We start from the raw sequence: 22,183 nt of genomic DNA on the forward strand, positions 1-22,183 counted from the left end.
AAAATCTCCCCTCACTGACGAACGATGTACGACCTGAGAACCAACCACGCTTTACTTCAGGAATCATTAGACCTTGTTGAGGAACTCTGAGAAATCACTCAGCTCTAAGTAGCTTCTTACCATCTAAAGGTTGCCAAGTACTTCAATTCTAAAGTGAAGGATCGGAAATTCCAAGTCGGGGACTTGATTTTGTGACAAGTTTTCTTGGTGACACGAGACCCAAGTGCTAGAGTGTTGGGCCCAAACTGGGAATTCCCTTACCAAGTCGAGAGTCCTATCTACCCAGGGACATACAAGTTGGCTCGGGTAAATGGGGAGCTAATTCCTTATGCCTGAAATGTCAAGAATCTCCACATGTATTGCCGATAGTACAAGCATTGATGTATTCCTTTAATTTTTTGTGTATTTAGTCCATAATCAAGTAATGTAAACCTTGTGCACAAAACACAATAGATGAAATTCAGGAAAAACAGTTGTACTTTTCTTGTTATTTTTTATATATCACTCGAGAATGTACTCGCTCGTAGACCCGGACAAGTGAACGAAGACCTAAGTCTCTGATCACTTGGGGGCATAAGCAAGAGGTTAGTCATCTTACGAGAATAACTACTTGCAGAGTTAGACCTAGGGATTTCAATAAGAGGAACCTACACAAGGTACCTTAGAGGAAACTTAGTGCCATAAAGACTTGCGAGAGTTCACGGACCTAGACTTACGAGAATAACTGCTTGCGGAGTTAGACCTAGGGAACTCAATAAGAGAATCATACACAAGGTACCTTAGAGTAAACCTAGTATCATAAAGGCTTGCAAGAGTTGACGGAACTAGAGGACTCATCGAGAGGAACCTACACGGGGTACCTTAGTAAATCTAGCATCATGAAGTTTATGAAGAGCCCTATATTCAAGAACAAGCTCGGGAACATAGCTCATTTATGAAGGCCAAGTACTTGAGTGACAAGCTAAGTACTCGAGGCCAAAGAAAGGACTCGCAAAGCCCCAAGTTTACTTAAAATTGGGCCACGAAAAGTGGATAAAAGTAAAGATTGAATCAAGTCAAATTTTTCGTAGCATTTAGTTATGTAAGGAATTGGATAAAACCATGTATATTTTAAGTTTGATTTTCAAAAATACTAAGCAAAATATGAAAATATAGACATGCAAAAAAAATTGCAAAGTAGATTGTAAAGAAGGCATAGTAGTAGAGCGCAAAAGCCATTAAGGAATATACAAATATACAAACTACTCGGAAGATGGAGCATTTAAATGGTTCATGCTCCAAAAAATATGGCTCACGTGCTTATTACAAAAAGACACAAAAATAAAGAAAGTTTGGAGATTACTCCTGTCCCCAAGGGACCTCATCCACAAGAGTGATAACGGGGTTAGCGTTCGAAGGCTTGGCAACAGCGGAAGCAGATTCAGCTTGGAGGTCATCCTCAAAAAGGGTCTGAGCAGTAGCAGGATTGCCGATGAAGCCCAAATCGATGTCTAAGTTATAAAACCTGACCTTATAAATTACATCACCTGCAATGTTCTCTACTTCATCGCTTAGGATGCTCTTCTCATTTGTGAGGGCTTCAAGTTTGGAGGCCATGGCCCTATTTTGGTCCTGAGCGACTTGTTTATCCTTACGCAAAGCCTCTGCTTCCGTCGCGCCCTGAGTAGCCTTCTCCTTAGCCTTCTCGACATTCGTGTTAGCCCGAGAAACTTACGTTTTAGCCTTCATGACCTCCTCTACAGCCTTCTTGGGCTCCTCGAAGAGACGATCACACTTCATGGAAATGACCAATTGCTCCTGAAGACTTACCGCCAGGTCATGTGCTGCCTTCAAGGCTACCAGAGGCCACAGGTCAGTATTTTCATCCCTGGGGCCACCTAGAGGCACTTCACCTCCTCGACTGGTAAACTCAACTTCAAAGCGAGGAGCTTGTCCATAGCCCGCTTGAGCTCATATGATTTCTCCATTACGATATTGCTAAAGCCTTGGACCATCAGAGTCGACTAGAAAAAAAAAACACAAGTTAGGACCACCCATGGAGAACATAATCTGAAAAGGTAAGTGAATGAAATATTTACCTTTATTGTCGAATCCTAACAAAAGGAGAGAAGAGTGGCCTCATTGTCACCCCCCCCCCCCCCGATGATCATACCTTCTCGCGGTCAAGTCACACATCGTGTTACTTAACCCTTGGAGGAGCTCCACTACTAGAGGAGCAACAAAGGAGCCAAGCTTCTCTGCTAAGAGGATCTCTAATTTTTCTCTCCTAATGGGAGGCTCTCGACAGTCTAACCTCCGAGGGGGCTTCAATTTGCGGATGAAAGCCCCCAGCTCGTGGACTGTAGTGTTCCCTTCATCCAATCAAGCATTTAAATACTCGACCATCGCGTTAGAACTCTTGAGCATCTTTCCGTCATAGTGATCGAAGTATACGAAAAGGTTGGGGATTGCAATGGGAGATGCTTGAAGTGGAAAATCACTTGTGGTCGCGTCATGAACCTCAAGGGAAGTGCATGCCCGGAAGACACCTCCAGTATTGGGACGTCGGGTACCGTCCCATGTTCCTTGATGGGAACCTCACTCATCTCCCCTCACTTCAACGGTGGGGAAGGATCTATTTCCTCTCGGGGCATCTTTTCTCCTCCGACCCCCAAGGAAGTGGGTACTGGCTGGCATGCAAGGTCATTGAACCTCATTTGATCTGCAAAGGGAAAAACAAGAGTTAGTACCTACATGGAAAGAGGAAAACAAACTATATAAGTAAATGAGAACACTTGAGCTTCTCAGGAAGCCCTACCACTAGAAGGCTCCCCAAGGTGAGGCATTGAGTATGCAAAGGCAATCATCAATGGGCCCATCTTTGCGGTTGAGTTGGACTCGTAATAACAAACACATGAGGTGTGAAACAAAGTGACATATTCTAAGGGTATGAAACCACGAGGAGGCAAATGATTCCCCAGATGGTGAAGGTAGTAGTTGATCACGTCATGGTAGTCTTGGTACTCCTCATGGGTCCATCAATGATCGCTGGAGAAGCCACATCGGAGAATAGTAGGAGAGGCCCACACATGATTGAGACTTACCCCCTCCTCAATTGACTTAACATGAGTTTTACCTTGATCTGAGGTGGAGGCCCCAACTCCTACTTCTATCTCCTCCTTGATCTCCTACTCGAGGTAAGCTTCATGGGTAGCTTAAATCTCCCAAGCACATACTACATGCTCAACAACCAGTTGTTGTGGGTGCAGCTGCCTCGCCAACATATCAACTTGTTTGATATGCCTCATGACCTGGTATAAGACTTCTTAGAAGTTCAAAACTTGGTGAGGTCCAAGTTCCTAATATACTAACCCCTCCAGAGAAGACCTACCTGGACGAGGTTCTCCATCATCATCAGCTGGCTTAGTTCTAGCTCCACGTTTGAGAACATCTTCATCTCCTCAGGTAGTTTTGAAAGGCAGCCACCCACGGAGTGCAGAGGATAGGACCAAAGAAAAAGAACTTAACGTAAGCAAGGGAAAACCTAACTCTAAGAAGTCCTCGGGAAATGTCGATTAGGCTTACCAACTTTGGCGAAGTCTAGTAGCAAGGTTGGGTTGGCTTGAATGGGGAACCCCGTGGTGTAGAAGAAATGATCCTTGAAGTCCCGAGCATGGCTATCGTTTTGGTGTGGAGCCTTGTATTTGGATTGAGAGTACTTCATTAGGGTTTAGAACCCATCAAGGTGACTACCTTTCTTCTTTGGATTGGCCGAAAGCTATAGGGATAGAGTATTTCAGCCGAAGAAGGCTCAGACTAATTGTGGTGCTTGTACAAGATGTACAAGCCCGCGAGGACCCGGTAGCCATTGGGGATTAACTAAAATTGAGCGATACCCACAAACTTCAAGAAGTTGACGAAAATACAAGCGCAGGTGAGATTGGCTCCAAGTGCTGAAGTCATGAATGTTATGATGGGACCTCTCCGCTTCCCAGCACTGCCTTATTAGGTAGCCATCCTAGCAAATCCCATAGTGTGCCTTAATGTTGGATAAAGCATCCAAGTTCCTCAGCTTGGATAGGATATGCTCTGCCTCAAACTTGGAGGCTTTGTATTGGATTGAATCATTGAGGAGTGAGCCCATGTTGACCTCTTCCTCGATTAGAAGACACATACCATAACACTCCTTAGCCGCCAATGGCCTCTTCGACACCGGAGTTGCTTCCATTGGCGCTAAGCGCTCGAACACATGAGCGTTCAATGGGGCCAAATTTTGTTCATGGGCCATGTCTTGAATCTCCTGTATGATGTTTATTGTGCTCCTCAAACATCTAAAACAAAACCAAGCAGTTAGTATCCTGACCGAAAAAAAAATTTGCCAAAACAAGAGAATACCCTAAGACAACTGCTCGAGGATAGAGAAAAAAGGAAAAAATAAAAAATTTCTAAAAGAAGAGGCGCTCCCAGAGCAACGAAGTGCATCCCAGAAACACCATCAAAGATTCGAAATATACAGCCAAGCACAGCCAGATTCTAGGAAATTCCAAGAAACAAAACCGAGAAGGCAATTTTCTGGTCAGAACGTAAATAGGCCACTTACAACTAGGTATTTCACTAGAAAGGGCATGAAAAAGCACAAAAGGGAGTGCCCTAAAATCCTATCATGTTCATTATCCCAAAAAGCCATAGAAACAGATTTACCAAGAACAAAAGTACAAAACCATCAACAGAAGCAAAGTGAAGAAGACTTACTCGTTAAAAATTGGATATACATGTGAAGATGGATGCGGACTTTGATTTAATTGGCTTCGTTAGCCTAGAAGTAACTAGATTCTCTCCAAGTATCTAGGCTAAACACAAATTTTACAAAGTAAGGGAGTGTGGATTATGGAAATGGGTTTCTAGGGACGAAAGGGATTCTGAGGAATGAAGAAGTTTATGCAAAAATGAAAGTGTAAATGTCAAAAATTAAAGGAGGAGAGATAATTAAATTCAAAACCCCAAACATCGTTAAAAAAAAGTCCATTGCCCCCAGCCATTGATCACCTACGAGTAGGTACTCGAGCGTGATCTAACAGTCACAAAAATCGAGGTGATGGTTGTTCTCGAAAGGTGAAAGAAAGCCTCGGGTATGGAAAAGACCCCTCATGAAATAACATCGATTGACGGTTCAAGCAATGAGAGTCTACACGTGGCACCCCATTTTTAGAAATGTCAGTGCTCGGGGATCCCTGTCGGTCATGACCTAAAGACAGATTCTTGAGAAGATGACAACTATTTTATAAGTCTCCACAATTACTTAGGGGGAAATGTTGTCTACATTTTCAACATTTGACATGTGGCATAAGTTACTACGTCGTTTAGCCTCTTTCAAGAGCTCGAGTCTGGTTCTTGTCATTATTGCTACTAGAGGAGGAGTATGCCATTAACAGTCAACACATTCTGATGATTTAGTCAGAAGATGATCCTCTAGAGCCCCTCGAACCGTGACCAATTCATCACAGTACCAAAGGACCTCCTCTAGGAGAGGATGACAATTGCCAAGTGTCGACTAGAGAGGCACTCTAGACCACAGACACTTGTTCGACACCTAGTGGTTGTAGAAATCATGTTGTCGATTCCGTTGAAGTGGAAAAATGGATGTCTCACGACACCCTCTGACATGGGAGAACGTACAACTACCACCCTTACAGTTTCAGAGGCACTTTACAATAAAGTAGTGGACTTAACATCCTCATATGGAGCTCGCTAAATATCTAATGGGGCCCACCAACCTATTTAATATAGAAAATTTGCATTTATGTAATAACTAATCCCATTATGAGAGAAGTAATTGTAATTAGCTCAAATTAATAAGTTTAATTCCCTCAGTCGCCTACAAATAGGGCTAGGGCATTACTTGTAAGAGGATCCGAACTTTTAGGGTTAGCAAAAACACTGCCTGGATCCTAAGAGAGCTTGAGATTTGCAAGTTTTTCACCTTCAATATAATTAATTTGGGGACTAGGGCTAATTATTAGCCTGGACCGCGTAAATCCTAGTGTTTGATCTTCTTCTTCTTTAAGCTTTTCATTATTTTATTAGTTGACGAAAAAGCCAATCAACAGTAATCTATTCCAATTTTTCAATTTACATATGATACAATAATAACTAAAAATAATTTAAAATATCTCAAATAACTAACTAAATAAAACTGGAATGATATAATACAGATACTTAAGAAGATTCATGGGCCTTTGATTTAGAAACTTTAATATAAAAAAGTGGAATTTACATGAAATATGGGAAAAATTTCTAAACTTTGATAAATATGGCATTTGTTTTTTGTGTGTGCATTTTATATGGTATTTTATGTTTTCTTACTTTTTGAAGGGATTTTTTTTCCCATATTTGTGCAATAATTAATTAGTTTTACCCTATTTAATTATATAAGATTATTTTGGCTAATTATAAATTTTTGTGAGTGTATTTCAGTAATTGTAGGTATTATTTTTAATTTATTTTTTTTGTTCAGACATTGGAAAATGTTTTGTTTTCTTTTTTTTTTTCTATTTTTTATCTTCTTCAATCAACATTTTCTCCGCTGTAACCGGTTACCACTATAAAAGATCAGGCCGACCCTCCTTTATTCTAGTCCAGTTGGAGAGAGAAAAGTCCCATCTGTTCAATAAATCGAAGAGAAATGGAAGGCTTAAATCCAAAAAAGTACGAAGGCATGATCCACTAAAAAAATGGGTAAGCCCAGTGGTGCAAATCGAGCATAGCCTACAACCAACAGCAGCTTCGAGGGATAATAGGAGCTCTAGTTGCTCCAACCGTTCTAGTGGACCGGTTGAGGCCAGCAGCAATGAATACCCTGTGCCGGTTGTGCGAAGTCAACCATCCCTCTTTTTTCTCTTATCCAATGGTTGGTGATCAATTAAATCCCTTTCTAAAAAAAAGGGTGGATTTTTTTGGTGGTAGTAATCATTTGTCACTATCAATTTTTTAGTGATGTGTGGTAACTGGTTATATCTATAAAAGTCTGTTTTATTTTTTAAGTGGAGTTGTAGTAAATAGTTACAACTATAAAAATAATTTTAATTTTTTGGTAGTGTGGATAGTTACAAATACAAAAACAGATAATTGAATACCACCAAGTGATCGCAGCTAGGTACATTGTATTTAGCAAACAAAGACAACTATCTAAGTTGTACACCAACAAATTAAGTTAAATAAACAATTAATTCACTAGTATAAAAAACATGTATACATAAATGAGGAGCCAAAACTAAATATACCCTTCATCAAGAAATATAGTTGGAGAAAAAAAATTGGAGTTTTAAGCAAGATTGTTGTTCAGTATCATTTTAGTTTTGCTTTGTCTTCAGATTGTGGAACAAGACAAGTATGTTTTCTCATGGTAGATTAATGTTCTATTTTGTATCCTAGGAAACTTAACATTATCTACTTTTCCTGTTTGTTTTTGTCAATAAAATCTATGAAGAGAAGATAATAAATGTTAGGAAGAAGCTATTATGCAATTTGGTTTCGTTATAGTAAGATAATAAATAAGTCATGTTTCGAATCCAATCTGGTGTGGATAGAGAGCTCCTCTCAGTAATATTACATCCATGTCTTATCTCTCTCTATATATACTTATCAATGGATCCTCACACCTTGAACTACTAGATCATTATAAAATAAATTGTTGAAAACACTTATCAATGGTGTGACCCATTCGCTCAATATTTAACTTGATCTTCAATAAATTTACATATAAATGAATTAAAATGTTATGTTATTGATCATCTCTACTAATAATATTAGTAATTTTCAGAATAGCTAGAAACTGCGACATGTAACAGAAATTGTTTTTCCTATGAAATAGTTTATACTTTCTAGATGCTGCAATAGATCATTTCAATTATTAAGTATGATTGCTCTGATGCATGCGCATATGTTATTTGCAGTGTAAATGTATTGACTGTATCAATTTAATAAATAAACTATTAGTTCAATGAGATTTACACAAAATGTAAATTAATTGGAAAGAATCACTTTGTCAATTGGAAGGTTAATAAATTATTCTAAGCATGGCAGAGAATAAGTTTGATTATAGTGCAAAATATCATTTTCTTTTTTCTTTAACATAGTTATGGCAAGTTAATACATCAGGAAAAAAGAGAGGTATGAGGGGCTAATCACAAATCTTTAGATAACAGAACAAGCACAATTTCTTATAAGGATTTGGTATATTAAAGTACAGCTTCGCATACCAAAAAAAAAAAAAAAACATTAAGGGTCCGTTTGGTAAAATTTTTGTTTTTAAATTTTTTAAACACAAAAATAAAAATATTATTTTATTTTTGTTTTTTTATTTTTAAAAAATAAAAATATGTTTGGTAACTATTTTTGTTTTTTGTTTTTAAAAACAAAAAATAATAAACGTGTTTGATCACTTTTATTTTTATTTTTTGTTTAACAATATGATGTGTTAATTTGAAGAAGAGAAGAAAAAAATAAAAACTGTTAAAAAAATTTTGAAAGTGAAAAATTTCTATTTTCAAAATTTAATAAATTTTGTTTAAAATTTTAAAAAATAAAAAATAAAAATAGAATTACCAAACGCTATTTTATGTTTAATTGTCAAATTTTTAATTAAATAAATAAAAAACTGTTTTTTTAATGGTTACCAAACAGCACCTAAATAAATGCATTAAAAATTAAAACTCTATTACTATATACTTCATGCATGCAACAAACCAAATTCATTAACATCACACCAAATTCATTTTTAATAAACAAATAAGAGTGCTTTTATGTATACCTCATTTTTTTCTCACGACACTTCTTTTTATTTAAATTCCTCGTAAATTGTTTAAAAAAAATTCACACATACTCTAAAAATTTTAATTACAAAATTACATAGTAAATAATTTTACTTTTTTTGTTTCATTAAAAGTTAAAGTATATATATTTGTTTCATTGACAATTAATAATGATGCACTAATTAATATAAGTGTTATATTATATATGTTAGAGAAATAATATATTTTTTCATTAATTATTTTTTAGTATTTGATGATGATATTTAGGTTAATTTATCAAAATAATATATTTATTTTTATTTTATTAAAATCTCATTTTGAGATTTGTATGAGGCAAAAAGTAATGGTTAGGAATCTAAATGCTGAAAAAAAAATTGGACCTAAGTCATACACTTACAAAAATAAATTGGGAACCAAATGCTATTTACCCTAGATTTTAAGTTTTTAACATTATTAAATCCAATCCGGCTACCAAACCAATCAGTCCCGTACCTCTTTCTCTCCCCTGAAAACTTACACAGGTACACATGGAAAACATCGAGCATAAGCAAGTGGAAGTAAAAGGACTACAGCTTCATGTAGCCGAAATTGGAAGTGGTAAGTACTTGTGTGTGATTTTCATGATTCACTACCCATATTTATATATATATATATTTTTTTTTTCAACAACACTACACATATTTTTTATTACTCATTATTTTGGTTAATTAATATGAAATTTCAGGTCCAAAAGTGGTGGTGTTCTTACATGGGTTCCCAGAAATATGGTACACATGGAGGCACCAAATGATAGCAGTGGCCAACAAAGGTTACCGTGCCATAGCCTTCGATTTCAGAGGCTATGGACTCTCAGATCAGCCACTAGAGCCTGAGAAAGCAACCTTCCAAGATCTTATAGATGATGTCATTGGCCTTTTGGATTCCCTTGCCATCAACAAGGTTCTTTTTTCTTCCTCCCTAAATGAGATAAGCCATGTCCCCTGCCTTTTTTTTTTTGGATTCTAGGGTTCTCTAAGAACGCAACAGTTCCCTTTTCATTTACAAAACAACAAAATATTATGTAAAAATATAGTTGACCTCTTCCATTACTTTTGGTGTAGATTTCATATATTTATCCAGGTAGCTTTGACTTCCTTGATTTGGTTTTGTGTGATCGGTTGGTTAGCACTTCGATAGTACTGTTTAAAGTGATTTTTTTTTTTTTAAAAAAAACAATCAATTTTAATCACAGCTAGCATTGAGATGTAGTATTTTCTTATAACTACTTGATTGTATTAAAAAAACACAGGCTTTTTTAGTGGGAAAAGATTTTGGAGCTATTCCAGCGTACTTAGTGGCCGCAGTTCACCCAGAAAGGGTATCTGGAGTTGTAACACTAGGTATTCCTTACATTCTTCCAGGTTCCAATTCTGTCCAAAACCATCTCCTTCCCGAAGGATTCTATATCACAAGATGGCAGGTATTTATTACTTTGTTCATGTTTTGTTCTCAACAATGACTGTGTCACAAACTCAAGGCCACACAACTCCCTGTTTGTTCTGTGGTCCTTGTTTTCAAATTGTTCACTTATGTGCAGTGTTCATAACAAATATATTGTAAGTGTAGTCTTACTTAGAATTAATTGGTCATTAGGAACCGGGGCGAGCAGAAGCAGATTTTGGGCGCTTTGATGTGAAGTCTGTGATTAGAAACATCTACACCCTCTTCTCAAGAAGTGAGGTCCCAGTAGCTAATGAAAACCAAGAAATCATGGACTTGTTTGATCCATCTACTCCTCTACCATCTTGGTTCTCTGAGGAAGACCTCTCAGCCTATGCTTCCCTCTATGAGAAGTCTGGCTTTCGTTATGCTTTGCAGGTTCCATACAGGCAAGAAAATTCCCTCTATATATGCTTAATAGTAACATTTATTAAGTTCCACTAATCAAAAGTTACTGGTTTATGTGGCAGGACTTTGTCAGTGGATATTGGTATAAGTGATGCGAAAGTGAATGCACCGGCATTACTAATCATGGGTGAGAAGGACTATTGCTTGAAATTTCCAGGAATGGAAGACTACATAAGGAGTGGGACAGTGAAGCAACTTGTGCCTGATTTGGATATCATTTTTTTGGAAGAAGGATGCCATTTTGTGCATGAACAACTACCAGTGCTGGCTAATCAGCTCATCATAACTTTCCTTGACAAGCATAGTACTACTGTCTAATAAAAGGTGCTTTCTATGTGTAAGCCAGGCACCAAAATAATAATAAAAGAAATGTTTGTCTTTTTACTATGTCATGGTTTATGCAATAAGTTGTGTGTTGTGAAGCACGGAAATAAATGGCCAAAGTTACTTTAAATATTTGAATTCCAAATAATTGATATATGATCCTAAGCTTTGCCTCGTTTTGAGATAGGAAGTGGTAATTGAAATAAGTCAGTGGAATAAGTACAATTTATCAACAACTTGGGGTTTTAATCTCATACTTCAAACCATATTGAACACTTTTTTTTTAATTTATTTTTCTGTTAACGTTAATTCTCAAATAATTTTGTTGTTTGTGATTTTTTTATTGGACACGTGGCAGTCATTAGAGAAATAATTAGGCCTTTTGGGTGCTAATGAAGTCTTGCAGAGCTCGCCTAGAGCTCCTTGGAGCGTAAACTCCTCACAGTGCGTTATAATTCGTTTCCAAGCGTGGATGTTTTCAAGTTATGCCACATCCCGAGGACATTCGTTATGGTCCTCCAGTCTTCTTGGTCAATTAGTCCTCCATGTCTAGGAATTTGTCCTCATGACTTGGAGGGAATGCCACATGTCAATCACAACAACTTTGTACCGCAAGCGGCCATCTGACAGCTTTTGGTGCCTCAAGTAGTGGTGTCCAGCCCGTACACTCCACAATTGACATGTCCCAATGTGCCGCCTGACATGGGAAATGTGTAGCAGCATTATGATAGTGTCATGGACATGTCTCCCGTAAAGTAGTGGACTGCAACCTACGAATTGCGCCTCGTGTGATACACCTGGACCCACCACCTCAATTAGTGTATCTACACGTGTTAATTAGCATTAAACTCATAAATGATTGTGAATGTTTGTAATAAATTCCCATTAAGGGAATTAGTTGTCCCCGACCACTATAAATAGGGCTAGAGCTTCCATTGTAAATTACTTTTGGCTTTTGGACTTTTGATCCCAGTTTTCATACTCAGAACAATATATACGCTTCCTAAGAAACCTCCATTGAAGCTTGTCATCTCAAGCTTCAAGAACAGTCATTCTAAAGTCTCGTGGACTAGGGTTGTTTTATAACTTGAACCACGTAAAATTTGTGTCTTTCAACTGCAATTCTTTAAGTTCTTGTTTAATTAGTTGATAGTGAAAAAAACTGTCAACATTTTGGTGCTTTCATTGAGAGCTTGAAGAAAATTTTGAATATTCAGTCATGGTAACCACCAGAAAAAACGCTCCAGAGCTGAGGGAGGATAGCTTAGTCGACCACCTCTGTCAGAATACCCGGAGGTGGCCTAGGAGGATTACGATGAAAATGCCAACTACAACGGTAAAGACGACATGTTTTATGAGGATGATTATCCTTGGCCCATGGACACAGAGGAACCACCATAGGTGGTGGCTCTCAGAGGCCAAGTCTAACATCCCAAAATTCTTAATAGGGCTTAGGGCATAAGTTGAATTATATGTGACATTATTGAATATTATGTGATTATGTGAATTACATGGGTTATATTATAATATGACTGATCATGCATGTTTAAGTTCATTACATATGCGTATAGGCCCCTTTTTGTTAAGAAGGGCATTTTCGTAATTTTAACCTACTATGGGTACATCTGTAATTATCTGTGTTATATGTTTGAGCCCACATGGTTATGTGGGTATATTTTAGATATTTGGTAGAAGTCGGTCATTTTGAGCAAGATAGCGGTTTAGTCACAATGATGACCTATACCCGACTCGGGGTGAGCCAAAGGGTATTTCAGTGAGTTACCAGGACTCATTGGAGTATGAGTCGTATTTTGGGGAAAATAGTGATATTTCGGGATGTGTAGAATTAATTGGGAATTATAAGTGTAATGTGGGACTAGAATGTCTAATGACCCTTTTGCCCTTGAGGGGCTTTGAGAGGAAAGTGGTAGAGTGGGGGCATTTTTGTCTATGGACCATTTGAATGATATAAGTTAAGTGGCTAAGTTATTAACTCAAAAAAGACAGAACACATGCCTTCTCTCTCTCTCTCTCTCTCTCTCTCTCTCGCGTTCCTCTCCTTCCTTCCCCTTGAAGTTTTCTTTTGGCTTTGAAGAAAAGCTAGTGAATTCTAAGCTTGGAGGTGAATTAAGTTGGGGATCAGTTTGGTGAAAGATTTGGGATTTGACAAGAGCTTGGATTTCAGCTAGAGAAATTTGATTCTCAAATGTAATTCAAGTTGGCTTTAAGTTTTTAAGTTAGCTATGCCAAGTTCTTGATGTATATTTTGTCTATCTGTGTTTCCAAGAACATTTATGTGGTCAATTCTCGTTAATAGGGTGTTTGGGATGGATTTGGGAGACTTAGGATTTTTGAAAATTCCTGGAATTCTAGGTTCGCAGGGTCGCGTCGTGGCTCTGTTCTTGGGGTGTTGCGGCCTAGATGAACTCTCGTGCCTCAAACCGCCTTAGCGTTGCAACACTTGGCAGGTTGCGCTGCGACACAAGTGCAGGGGAAATTAGGTCGGGCTCTCTGCCCAGTTAGGCACCCTTAGTGGGGAGTGCTGCATCTCTAATAGGAGAAAAATTAGAAATTTGGTTTTGGGTTATGGGAACCCAAATCTAAGGGCTCGGGAATGATTCTACTACCCGGGTTAGTAGAATTCAAGGTCCCAGAGGCTAGGACTTGGTCCGGAAGCCTTTATTAGTTCGTTTCTTGATAGTTATTCCTTGTAATGGTTGTGACTAGGGTGAACCATTAGGCCCAGGAGGAAAGGATCGTACTCGGTGTTATCATACGTTATTCACTCAGGACCTGAGGTAAGAAAACTATACCTGGACTATAGTTAGGGCTTGAGCCCCATTTATCGAAGATGATTATAATCGTGCTTAGAATGTTTTCTTAAACATGTTTGACTGCGTTGTGCATATCTGAGTTAAGTGATGTATGCTTACCTGTTATATCTGAATATAGAAGCTCGGTTTATAAGTCGAGGGCGGCAATAATGTGCAGAACGCAGGCCGTAGTGGCAAAGCCAATATAACAGCTCGGCTTATAAGTTGATGGTGGAAAAGCGTGCTGAACATAGGTCATGAAGGAGAGTCCAGTGTGAGGATGCAGTCCCCACTTGCCCGACAAGAACCAGAGTTAAATGTCTGAGTACGCATCTCACTCGGTTGGGTCAGATGGCCATCACATTGAGCGTTGGGCTGTTCAGAAAAGCATGCAAAACACAGGTCGCGAAGGCGAGTCCAGTGTAAGGGTGCAGTCCCCACTCGCCTGGCAAGAACCGAAGCTGAATGCCTGAGTACGCATCTCGCTCGGTTAGGGTCTCTCGGCTGGGTCGCTCAGCAAGGTTGTTTTCCTAGGTCATGCAGTTGATTCCAGAGAATAAAAAGGATATATATGTAAACTGTAAAATATGTTTACAAGTTGTATGATTGGAATAAATGTATTGGATAATTGTGAGGCATATGATTATTGCTTTTTAATATTGGGATATTGTTATGCCTTGTAAGGTTTTCGTGCTGGGTCTTGACTCACAGGTGCTCTATGGTGCATGTAAGGGAAAAGAATAGCTGGACCAGCTCTGAGTTGGAGTGCTTGAGGGGCGGACTGTAGATATGCAACCTACTTGACTGCCACTTTCGAGATTAGTTGCTGGAAACCTTGATCTTGCCGCTTAGGCCGAATTTTGTGTTAATGTTGTTTATGCGTCAATTTATAAACTCTTTTGGGATCCCGTGTACGAACCTAAACCTTTTAATGAAATGGTTCATGTTGATCATTTTTAATACCTAATCCTTGGGTTGGTTTTAATTACACAGTTTCAATCCAATGACTCGTTTAGAGTAAAACATTATTTAAAATAAACAGTGTAACGATCCTGGATTAGTAGGGCATTACAACTTGGTATCAGAGCGGTCTAGGTTTAAGGGTTCTTGAAGACTAGCTGGGCATGTAAACTCCTCGTTAAAGATAAGCTCGACTCAAGCTTTGGTAATTATTGATGCGATTATGTGTTTAATTACTTAATTGACATATATATGCCTTATATGCATGCTATAACAGAGAGCATGATATCTATATTGTTAAGAGCAAGGATTATAAATTGATGCATGAGTAGTATGTGCATGTGTTCTAGCATTTTTTTTGGATGTGGATGTTGTGTTGTTTGGTTTTTCTCGTGGAAGGGCTTATGGATATGATTACCATGCCTGATAGGTCAAGTCATTGACTGCAGAAGAACTTGGAAGTATGTACCCAAGGTAGTCAGTGGGACCAGGCGACGTTTATATCGAGGGCGAAAATGATAATCAAGACCCAGACCCCTTGCTTGCCCCTTAGAATTGGCAGCAGGTGTTTGCAGATATGCAAGCAAGATTGCAAAGGCAAGGGGAAGAGATTAGGTGGTGGAGACAAAGGGTTTTGCCAGGGAACGCTGCTTTATTAGTACTACCAAGGGTGGCACTAGTATTGGCTCAACCTGGGGTTGAGAACATATGGGAACTATCGTATGAGAGATTCCAGAAACATTACCCTCCAACATTTGAGTGAGGCCTAGATCCATTAAGGGCTGAGCAGTGGATGGGCATGATTAGCTCCATCCTCAATTATGTGGGGGTGGTAGGCAATGACAGAGTGATTTGTGCCACGTATATGTTACGGGATGATGCCCGAGCTTGTTGAGGAGAGGTATCACAGACCTAGAATTTTGTTACGATGGGATGGTAAGAATTCAAACAATTTTTGAATGAGAAATACTACAGTGATGCAGTTAAGACTGCGAAGAAGAATGAATTTATAAATTTGGTTTAGGGGGACATGACAGTGACATAATATGTTAGTAAATTTGATGGATTGGCTGAATTCTCTTTTGATATGGTGCCAACGGATGTGGCTCAGAACGAGCGATTTATTTGAGAATTGAAGTTTGGGATAGCTCAGGGCGTCAGAGTCGCTCCAATGCATGAGATCTATAACTATGCTCAAGTGTAGGGAAATCCCTTGCTGATGAGGGCACGTGAAATGAGATATGGAGGGAGAACGTCGTAGGGTGTGAGGCTTAAGCAGTGATACCTCCGTTTATTAGGTCGGATAGGGGCGGAGGACCCAGTCATCAAAAAAGGAAAGTTATAGACACCTTTAGTACCCCTGTACTACAAAAAGGGTTCCAAGGAGCTCAGATAGGCCGTCAGGGCGAGGGTGAGGACTGGAAGACTTACCCAAAGTGTGCTCGGTACAAGAGGTGCCACATGGGGGTATGTCGAGTGAGGTCATGCTTCTTATGTGGAGTGGTTGGGTACCTTAGAAAGTATTTCTCAAGACTTAGGAAGGAAGAGCAAAAGAAGGCGGACAACTTGACTTCAGCTCAAGTGTTCGCTTTGACACAGTTAGAGGGTGAGGCTAGCCCATGGGTAGCGACAGGTCAGCTTTCTAGTTTTGGTTCTTCTTATACTATGTTTGTTGGTTTTGGTATTATGTATTTCCTTGTATCTAGTAAAGGCCTAGATAGATTGTGCAAATTATGTGATTATCATGTTATGGGGTTTGAAACCCTATTACCTACTGGGAATTTGTAGTCTCTAAGGGATGGGTCAGATCATTACTAGTAAAGGGTTATCAGTGAATTTGATGGAGTTGGTTATAGAAGATTTTGATATGATGTTGGGCATGCACTAGCCAGCCAAGTATGGGGCAACCATAGTCTTTAAGAAAAGGTGGTGAACTTTGAGTTTGAAAGAAATGACGCGTTATCGTTCACAGGATTCCTAGCTATTATGGTGGATACCAGCAGGGTTGCATCAATTAGATAAGAGGGAACTAGATTGGCCAGTGAGGCTTCAAATGGGTTTCCTAATGATTTTCTAGGATTGCTACCACGACTGGAGATTGAGTCTGCTACGGGACTAACAAAGGGATAGAACTAGTATTCAAGGCATCATACAGAACAACTCCAGCAGAATGGTTCTTAAGAATTGCTACACGATTGAAAGAGTTGACTCGCAAGAATCTAAAGTTTTTATGTTCAGACAGATATGAGAACAACTTCCAGCAGTTAAAGCGATGACTGATTACTACTTTGGTGTTGGGTCTTCCATTAGATTAAGGTCAGATTGTGGTATATTGTGATGTATCGAGATAGGGGTTAGGATGTGTCCTTATGCAGACTGGAGAGGTGGCTACCTTTGCGTCACAACAATTGAAAGAATATGAACAGTATTACCCTACATATGGATTGCGGGCTAGCAGTAATGGTATTTGTATTGAAGGAGAAGTGTGAGATTACACGGGTTATGAGAGCTTAAAGTATATCTTTACTAAGAAGAATCTGAATATGAGATAGATAATTTAGTTAGAATTGGTGAAGGATTATGACTACAAATTTTCTATCATTTGGGGAAAGCCAATGTAGTGGCAGATGCTCTAAGCCGGAGAGGTCCGGGACGGTTAATCAGTTAAAACAGATATCTAGAGAATTAGTATAGGTTATGATCTTAGTGGGAATTAGGTTGGTGGCGGCTCAATTAGCTAGTGTTATCCTATATCATGTTCTTTTGGAGGGAATAAGGGAAGGTTAGTTAAGTGATCCTCAGTTGAGGAGATAGAAAGTGAAGGTCCTAGCTGGAGTGGCTAAGGACTATACAGTTTTAGAAATGGGTTTATTGGGGTACAAGAGTTGGACCAGTGTTTCGATAGACGTGATTATTGTATGGGAAATACAGGATGAATCCCATACTATATCACGTCATTGCATCCAGGCACCGGGAGGGCGTAATAGGATTTAAAGATCCTGTATCGATGGCCTGGGAGGAAGAAAGATGTGATTGACTGTGGCTAAGTGCCTAGAATGTAAGCAAGTGAAAGTTAAGCACCAGAGACTAGCGAGGCTTCTACGACCTTTGGGTATTCCTGTGTGGAAAAGGGAGGACATTATTATGCACTTCATAGTTGGACAGCTTGGGACAGTGAGTCAGTATGATTTAGTCTTAATGATTATGGATCAACATGTAGAGTTGTATGTGAAAGAAATTGTGTGATTTTGTGGGGTTCCGAAGTCTATTGTGTTAGACCGGGACTCCACTTGTGCTTCCAAGCTTTGGAGAAAATTTTATAGAAGGATATAGAAGCGTAGTTGAAGTTTAGTATCGGTTATCATCCTCAGACAGATGGACAAATCTGAGAGGGCGATTCATATACGAATAAACATGCTTTAGGTGTGTGTGTTGGACATTGAAGGGTCATGGAACAAGTATGTACTAAGTTTGTGCTACAACAACAGTTAACAGTTGATGATTGGAGTGGCTCCATATGGAATGTTGTAGGGTAGGGAGTGTAGATCACCCTCTATTGGGATGAAATGGGTGAGAGAGAATATATGGGTCCTGAAATGATTTAAAGGACCAATGGGGTTATTGAGAAAATTAGAGATTGGATGCTCACTTCCAAAATAGATGGAGGAACTATGATGGTCTTAAGCGTAAGGGTATAGAGTTCCAAGTTGGAGACTATGCCTTCCTTCGAGTTTCACTTTTGATAGAAGTGAAGCAGTTTGGAGGAAGGCCAAGTGATCATTTGCGAGACCTTTTGAGACCGCGAAGAGGATCTGGAACCACAGGAAGAGTTATTCTATGAGAAACAACCGATTCAGGTCCTACATAGGAAAGATAAAGTCTTGAAGGACAGGACTAGTCCTCTGATTTAGATATTATGGAGGAACAACAAGGTCAAGTACGCGACCTGGGAGTTTGAGACAGATATATGGGATCGATATCCCGAATTGTTAAGATAAATTTTGAGGAAGAAATTTCTATAAGGAGGGGATAATTGCAACGTCCCAAAATTCCTAATAAGGCTTATGCCCTTGATTAGGGTGTCGGGAGGGCATACTTCGAATTATATGTGACATTATTGAATATTATGTGATTATGTGAATCACATAGGTTATATTATAATATGATTGATTATGCATGTTTAAGTGCATTAAATGTGTGTATAGGCACATTTATGTTAAGAATGGCATTTTCGTAATTTTAATCCACTGTGGGTACATTTGTAATTATATGTTTGAGCCCACATGTGGGTATATTTGAGATATTCACCAGGAGTCGGTATTTTTGAGCAAGATAGCAGTTTAGTCACAACAGAGATTTATACCCAACTCGGGGTGAGCCAAGGGGTATTTTAGTAATTCAGTGAGTTACAGGGACTCATTGGAGTATGAGTCTTATTTTGGGAAAAATAGTGTTATTCCGGGATGGACAGAATTAATTGGGAATTAGAAGTGTAATGTGGGATTAGAATGTCTAATGACCATTTTGCACTTAGGGGCTTTGAGAGGAAAGTGGTAGAGTGGGGGAATTTTGGTTCATGGACCATTTGAATGATATAAGCTTAGTGGCTAAGTTATTAATTCAGAAAAATAGAACACATTCCTTCTCTCTCTCGTTCCTCTCCTTCCTTCCCTTTGAAGTTTTCTTTTGGCTTTGAAGAAAAGCTTGTGAATTCTAAGCTTGGAGGTGAATTAAGTTGGGGATCAGTTTTGTGAAGGATTTGGAATTTGTCAAGAGCTTGGATTTCAGCTAGAGAAGCTTGATTCTCAGAGGTAATTCAAGCTGGTTTTAAGTTTTTAAGTTAGTTATGCCAAGTTCTTGATTTTGGGTTTTGGTAGTGTTTTCGAGGTTTTGGGTTCGTATATTTTGTCTATCTTTGTTGCTGAGACCATTTCTGTGGTTAATAGGGTGTTTTGGGATGGATTTGGGAGACTTGCGATTCGCAGGGTCGCATCGCGGCTCTATTCTTGGGGCGTCGTGGCTCAGATGAACACCTCTGCCTCGAACCGCCTTAGCACCGCGATACTTGGCGGGTTGCGCTGCAGTGCAAGTGTAGGGTAAATTAGGGCGGGCTCTCTGCCCAGTCACCACAACTCTTAGTGGGAGGTGCCACGACTCTAATTGGAGAAAATTTTGAAATTAGGTTTTTGGTTATGGGAACCCAAACCTAGGGGCTCGGGAATAGCTTTACTACCCGGTTAGTAGAGTTTAGGGTCCTGGAGGCTAGGACTTGGTCCAGAATCCTTTATTAGTTCGTTTCTTGATAGTTATTCCTTATTATGGTTGTGACTTGGATGAACCATTAGGCTCAGGAGGAAAGGATCGTACTCGGGGTCGTCATACGCTATTCACTCAGGATCTAAGGTAAGAAAACTGCACTTGGACTATAGATAGGGCTTGAGCCCCAGTTATCGAAGATGAATATAACCGTGCTTAGAATGTTTTATTAAACATGTTTGACTACGCTGTGCATATCTGGGTTAAGTGATGTATGCTTACCTGTTATATCTGAATATAGAAGCTTAGCTTATAAGCTGAGGGCAGTAATAGCATGCGGAATGCAGGCCGTAATAGCGTTTCAACCAGGCGCTCTACGACAGACTGCATTAGGCCTGGACATGGTGTCCCTCCAGCACCTCGCCAGCCTCCAAGAAACCCTAGCCAAGAGGCTAGTAGGAGAAATGTCTCCGCCAACCGAGAACAAGGAATCAATGTCTCGGTCAATCATGAGTACATTGATTTATAAGGGGAAACAGAAGTAGGATACGCCGAGGACGGTGGTCGCCACAAAGCACAACCTGATCTGCGAGATGACTTGAACGCTTGTAAGGGGGGGACAACTCTCGAGGACTATCCTAGGAGAAGAAATCAACCAGACCTCCAAAATGACCTTAATGCTCAAAGGAGAGAGCACTCGGCACAGAGTGCCATCCAAGACCACGGCCCTCTCCGAGCAGAGTTAGAGAGTTTGAAGAGAATAATGCTTATAATGGCCTGGAGACAAGGCCACGACTCCGACTTGGAGGATAAAGATGGGAAGCCTTGTGCTCCTCACAATGTGGAAGTCCCATTGCCTTGAGGCTTCAAGATGTCAGACATCACATCGTACATTGGACGAACGGATCCCACCGACCATCTTTCAAAGTTCAATAGATTGATGTCGGTCCACTGCGTCTCCGAAGATGCCAAGTTCCGCGTCTTCCTGTTGACTTTGACAGGACTAACAGATGAGTTATTCATGAAGCACAAGCCATGATCCATTCACTCATGGCACCAACTCTCCTCATCCTTCCGAAGACAATTCATAACTGCTCAGAAGGTGAATTTTGAGATCAATGCTTTGGACAACATAAAGCAGGGACCACTTGAGACCCTTAAAGCCTACATCAAACGCTTTAAGGAAGAAGCAGCTAGAACCAAGAGGGTCGATGATGGCCAATAATTTATTGCCCTACAAGTTGGCATCCGAGTAGGTTGCCCACTATGGGATGACCTTTAGCAAAGAGGATGCCACAGGCTTAGCGACTTTATACGTCGAGCTCTAGAGTACATCAACTAGGAAGATGCCCAAATTGGAGCATTTGGATGACCAATCATTTTCCCTGATCCTTTGTTCCCAAACACCGTGACTCTGGGAACCCAATACTCACCATATACTCCAACCTAAATGAGTGTTATGAGCGCTCCACAATTCATCTCAGCTGGCTTCAGTGCCATACCAAATGCTGGTTTTAGTGCCGCCCTAATAGGCTATGGAGCAGCTCTCACTGGATACAGTGCTTTTCAGCATGCATTCAGTGCTAGAATTGCGGCTTGCACCTCCACTCTTTATGGGTTTTTGGGTGAAGGTCTCATTCCGATGGGTCAGATCAAGCTGTCAGTGATGCTTTGAGAAGTGCCTTGCCAAGCCTTCAAGTACTACACATTTGTGGTCGTAGACTGCTCCTCCGTGTACAATGCCAAGCGTTGGCGGAGTTCGAAGTTGTCACCTCAATATGCCACTTGTGTATGAAATTCCCCACTGAGGTGGGAATAGGCACATTCTGCGAAGACCAAAAGAAGGCCCGTTAGGGCTGCAATGTGTCCCTTAAACATCCAGTAATGGTGATTGAGGCGGCAGCCCTCGAGAAGCCTTACCCTGAGGAGAGGGAGGTCTAGGCTATTTAAGAGGAAAGGAATTCCAATGAGTTGGACCCCAAAGTTCAGGAAGAAAGGGCTATTGAGCCCATGGAGGAGGCAGAGGAGGTCACCCTTAATGCCTCCAATCCATACAGGAAAACCAAGGTAGGGAAAAATCCCAAGGAGGAAGTCTGAGAGGCCTTGGTAGGTTTTTTCTAGGAGAACCAGGATGTATTCGCCTAGTCTCACTTC

General features: G+C 39.8%; 1 protein-coding gene across 1 annotated transcript; it reads left to right on the forward strand.

Annotated features, from left to right (window-relative positions):
- Window positions 1-9,229: 9,229 nt before the first annotated feature.
- Window positions 9,230-11,063, forward strand: LOC133818476 (uncharacterized). Its single transcript, XM_062251361.1, has 5 exons — window positions 9,230-9,386; window positions 9,514-9,728; window positions 10,078-10,248; window positions 10,422-10,657; window positions 10,739-11,063. The coding sequence occupies exons 1-5, from the start codon at window positions 9,317-9,319 to the stop codon at window positions 10,992-10,994; spliced, it is 948 nt and encodes a 315-aa protein (XP_062107345.1). The 5' UTR covers window positions 9,230-9,316; the 3' UTR covers window positions 10,995-11,063.
- Window positions 11,064-22,183: the final 11,120 nt, after the last annotated feature.

This window comes from Humulus lupulus, chromosome 2 (genome assembly GCF_963169125.1).
Source record: "Humulus lupulus chromosome 2, drHumLupu1.1, whole genome shotgun sequence".
Taxonomy (NCBI): Eukaryota; Viridiplantae; Streptophyta; class Magnoliopsida; order Rosales; family Cannabaceae; genus Humulus; species Humulus lupulus.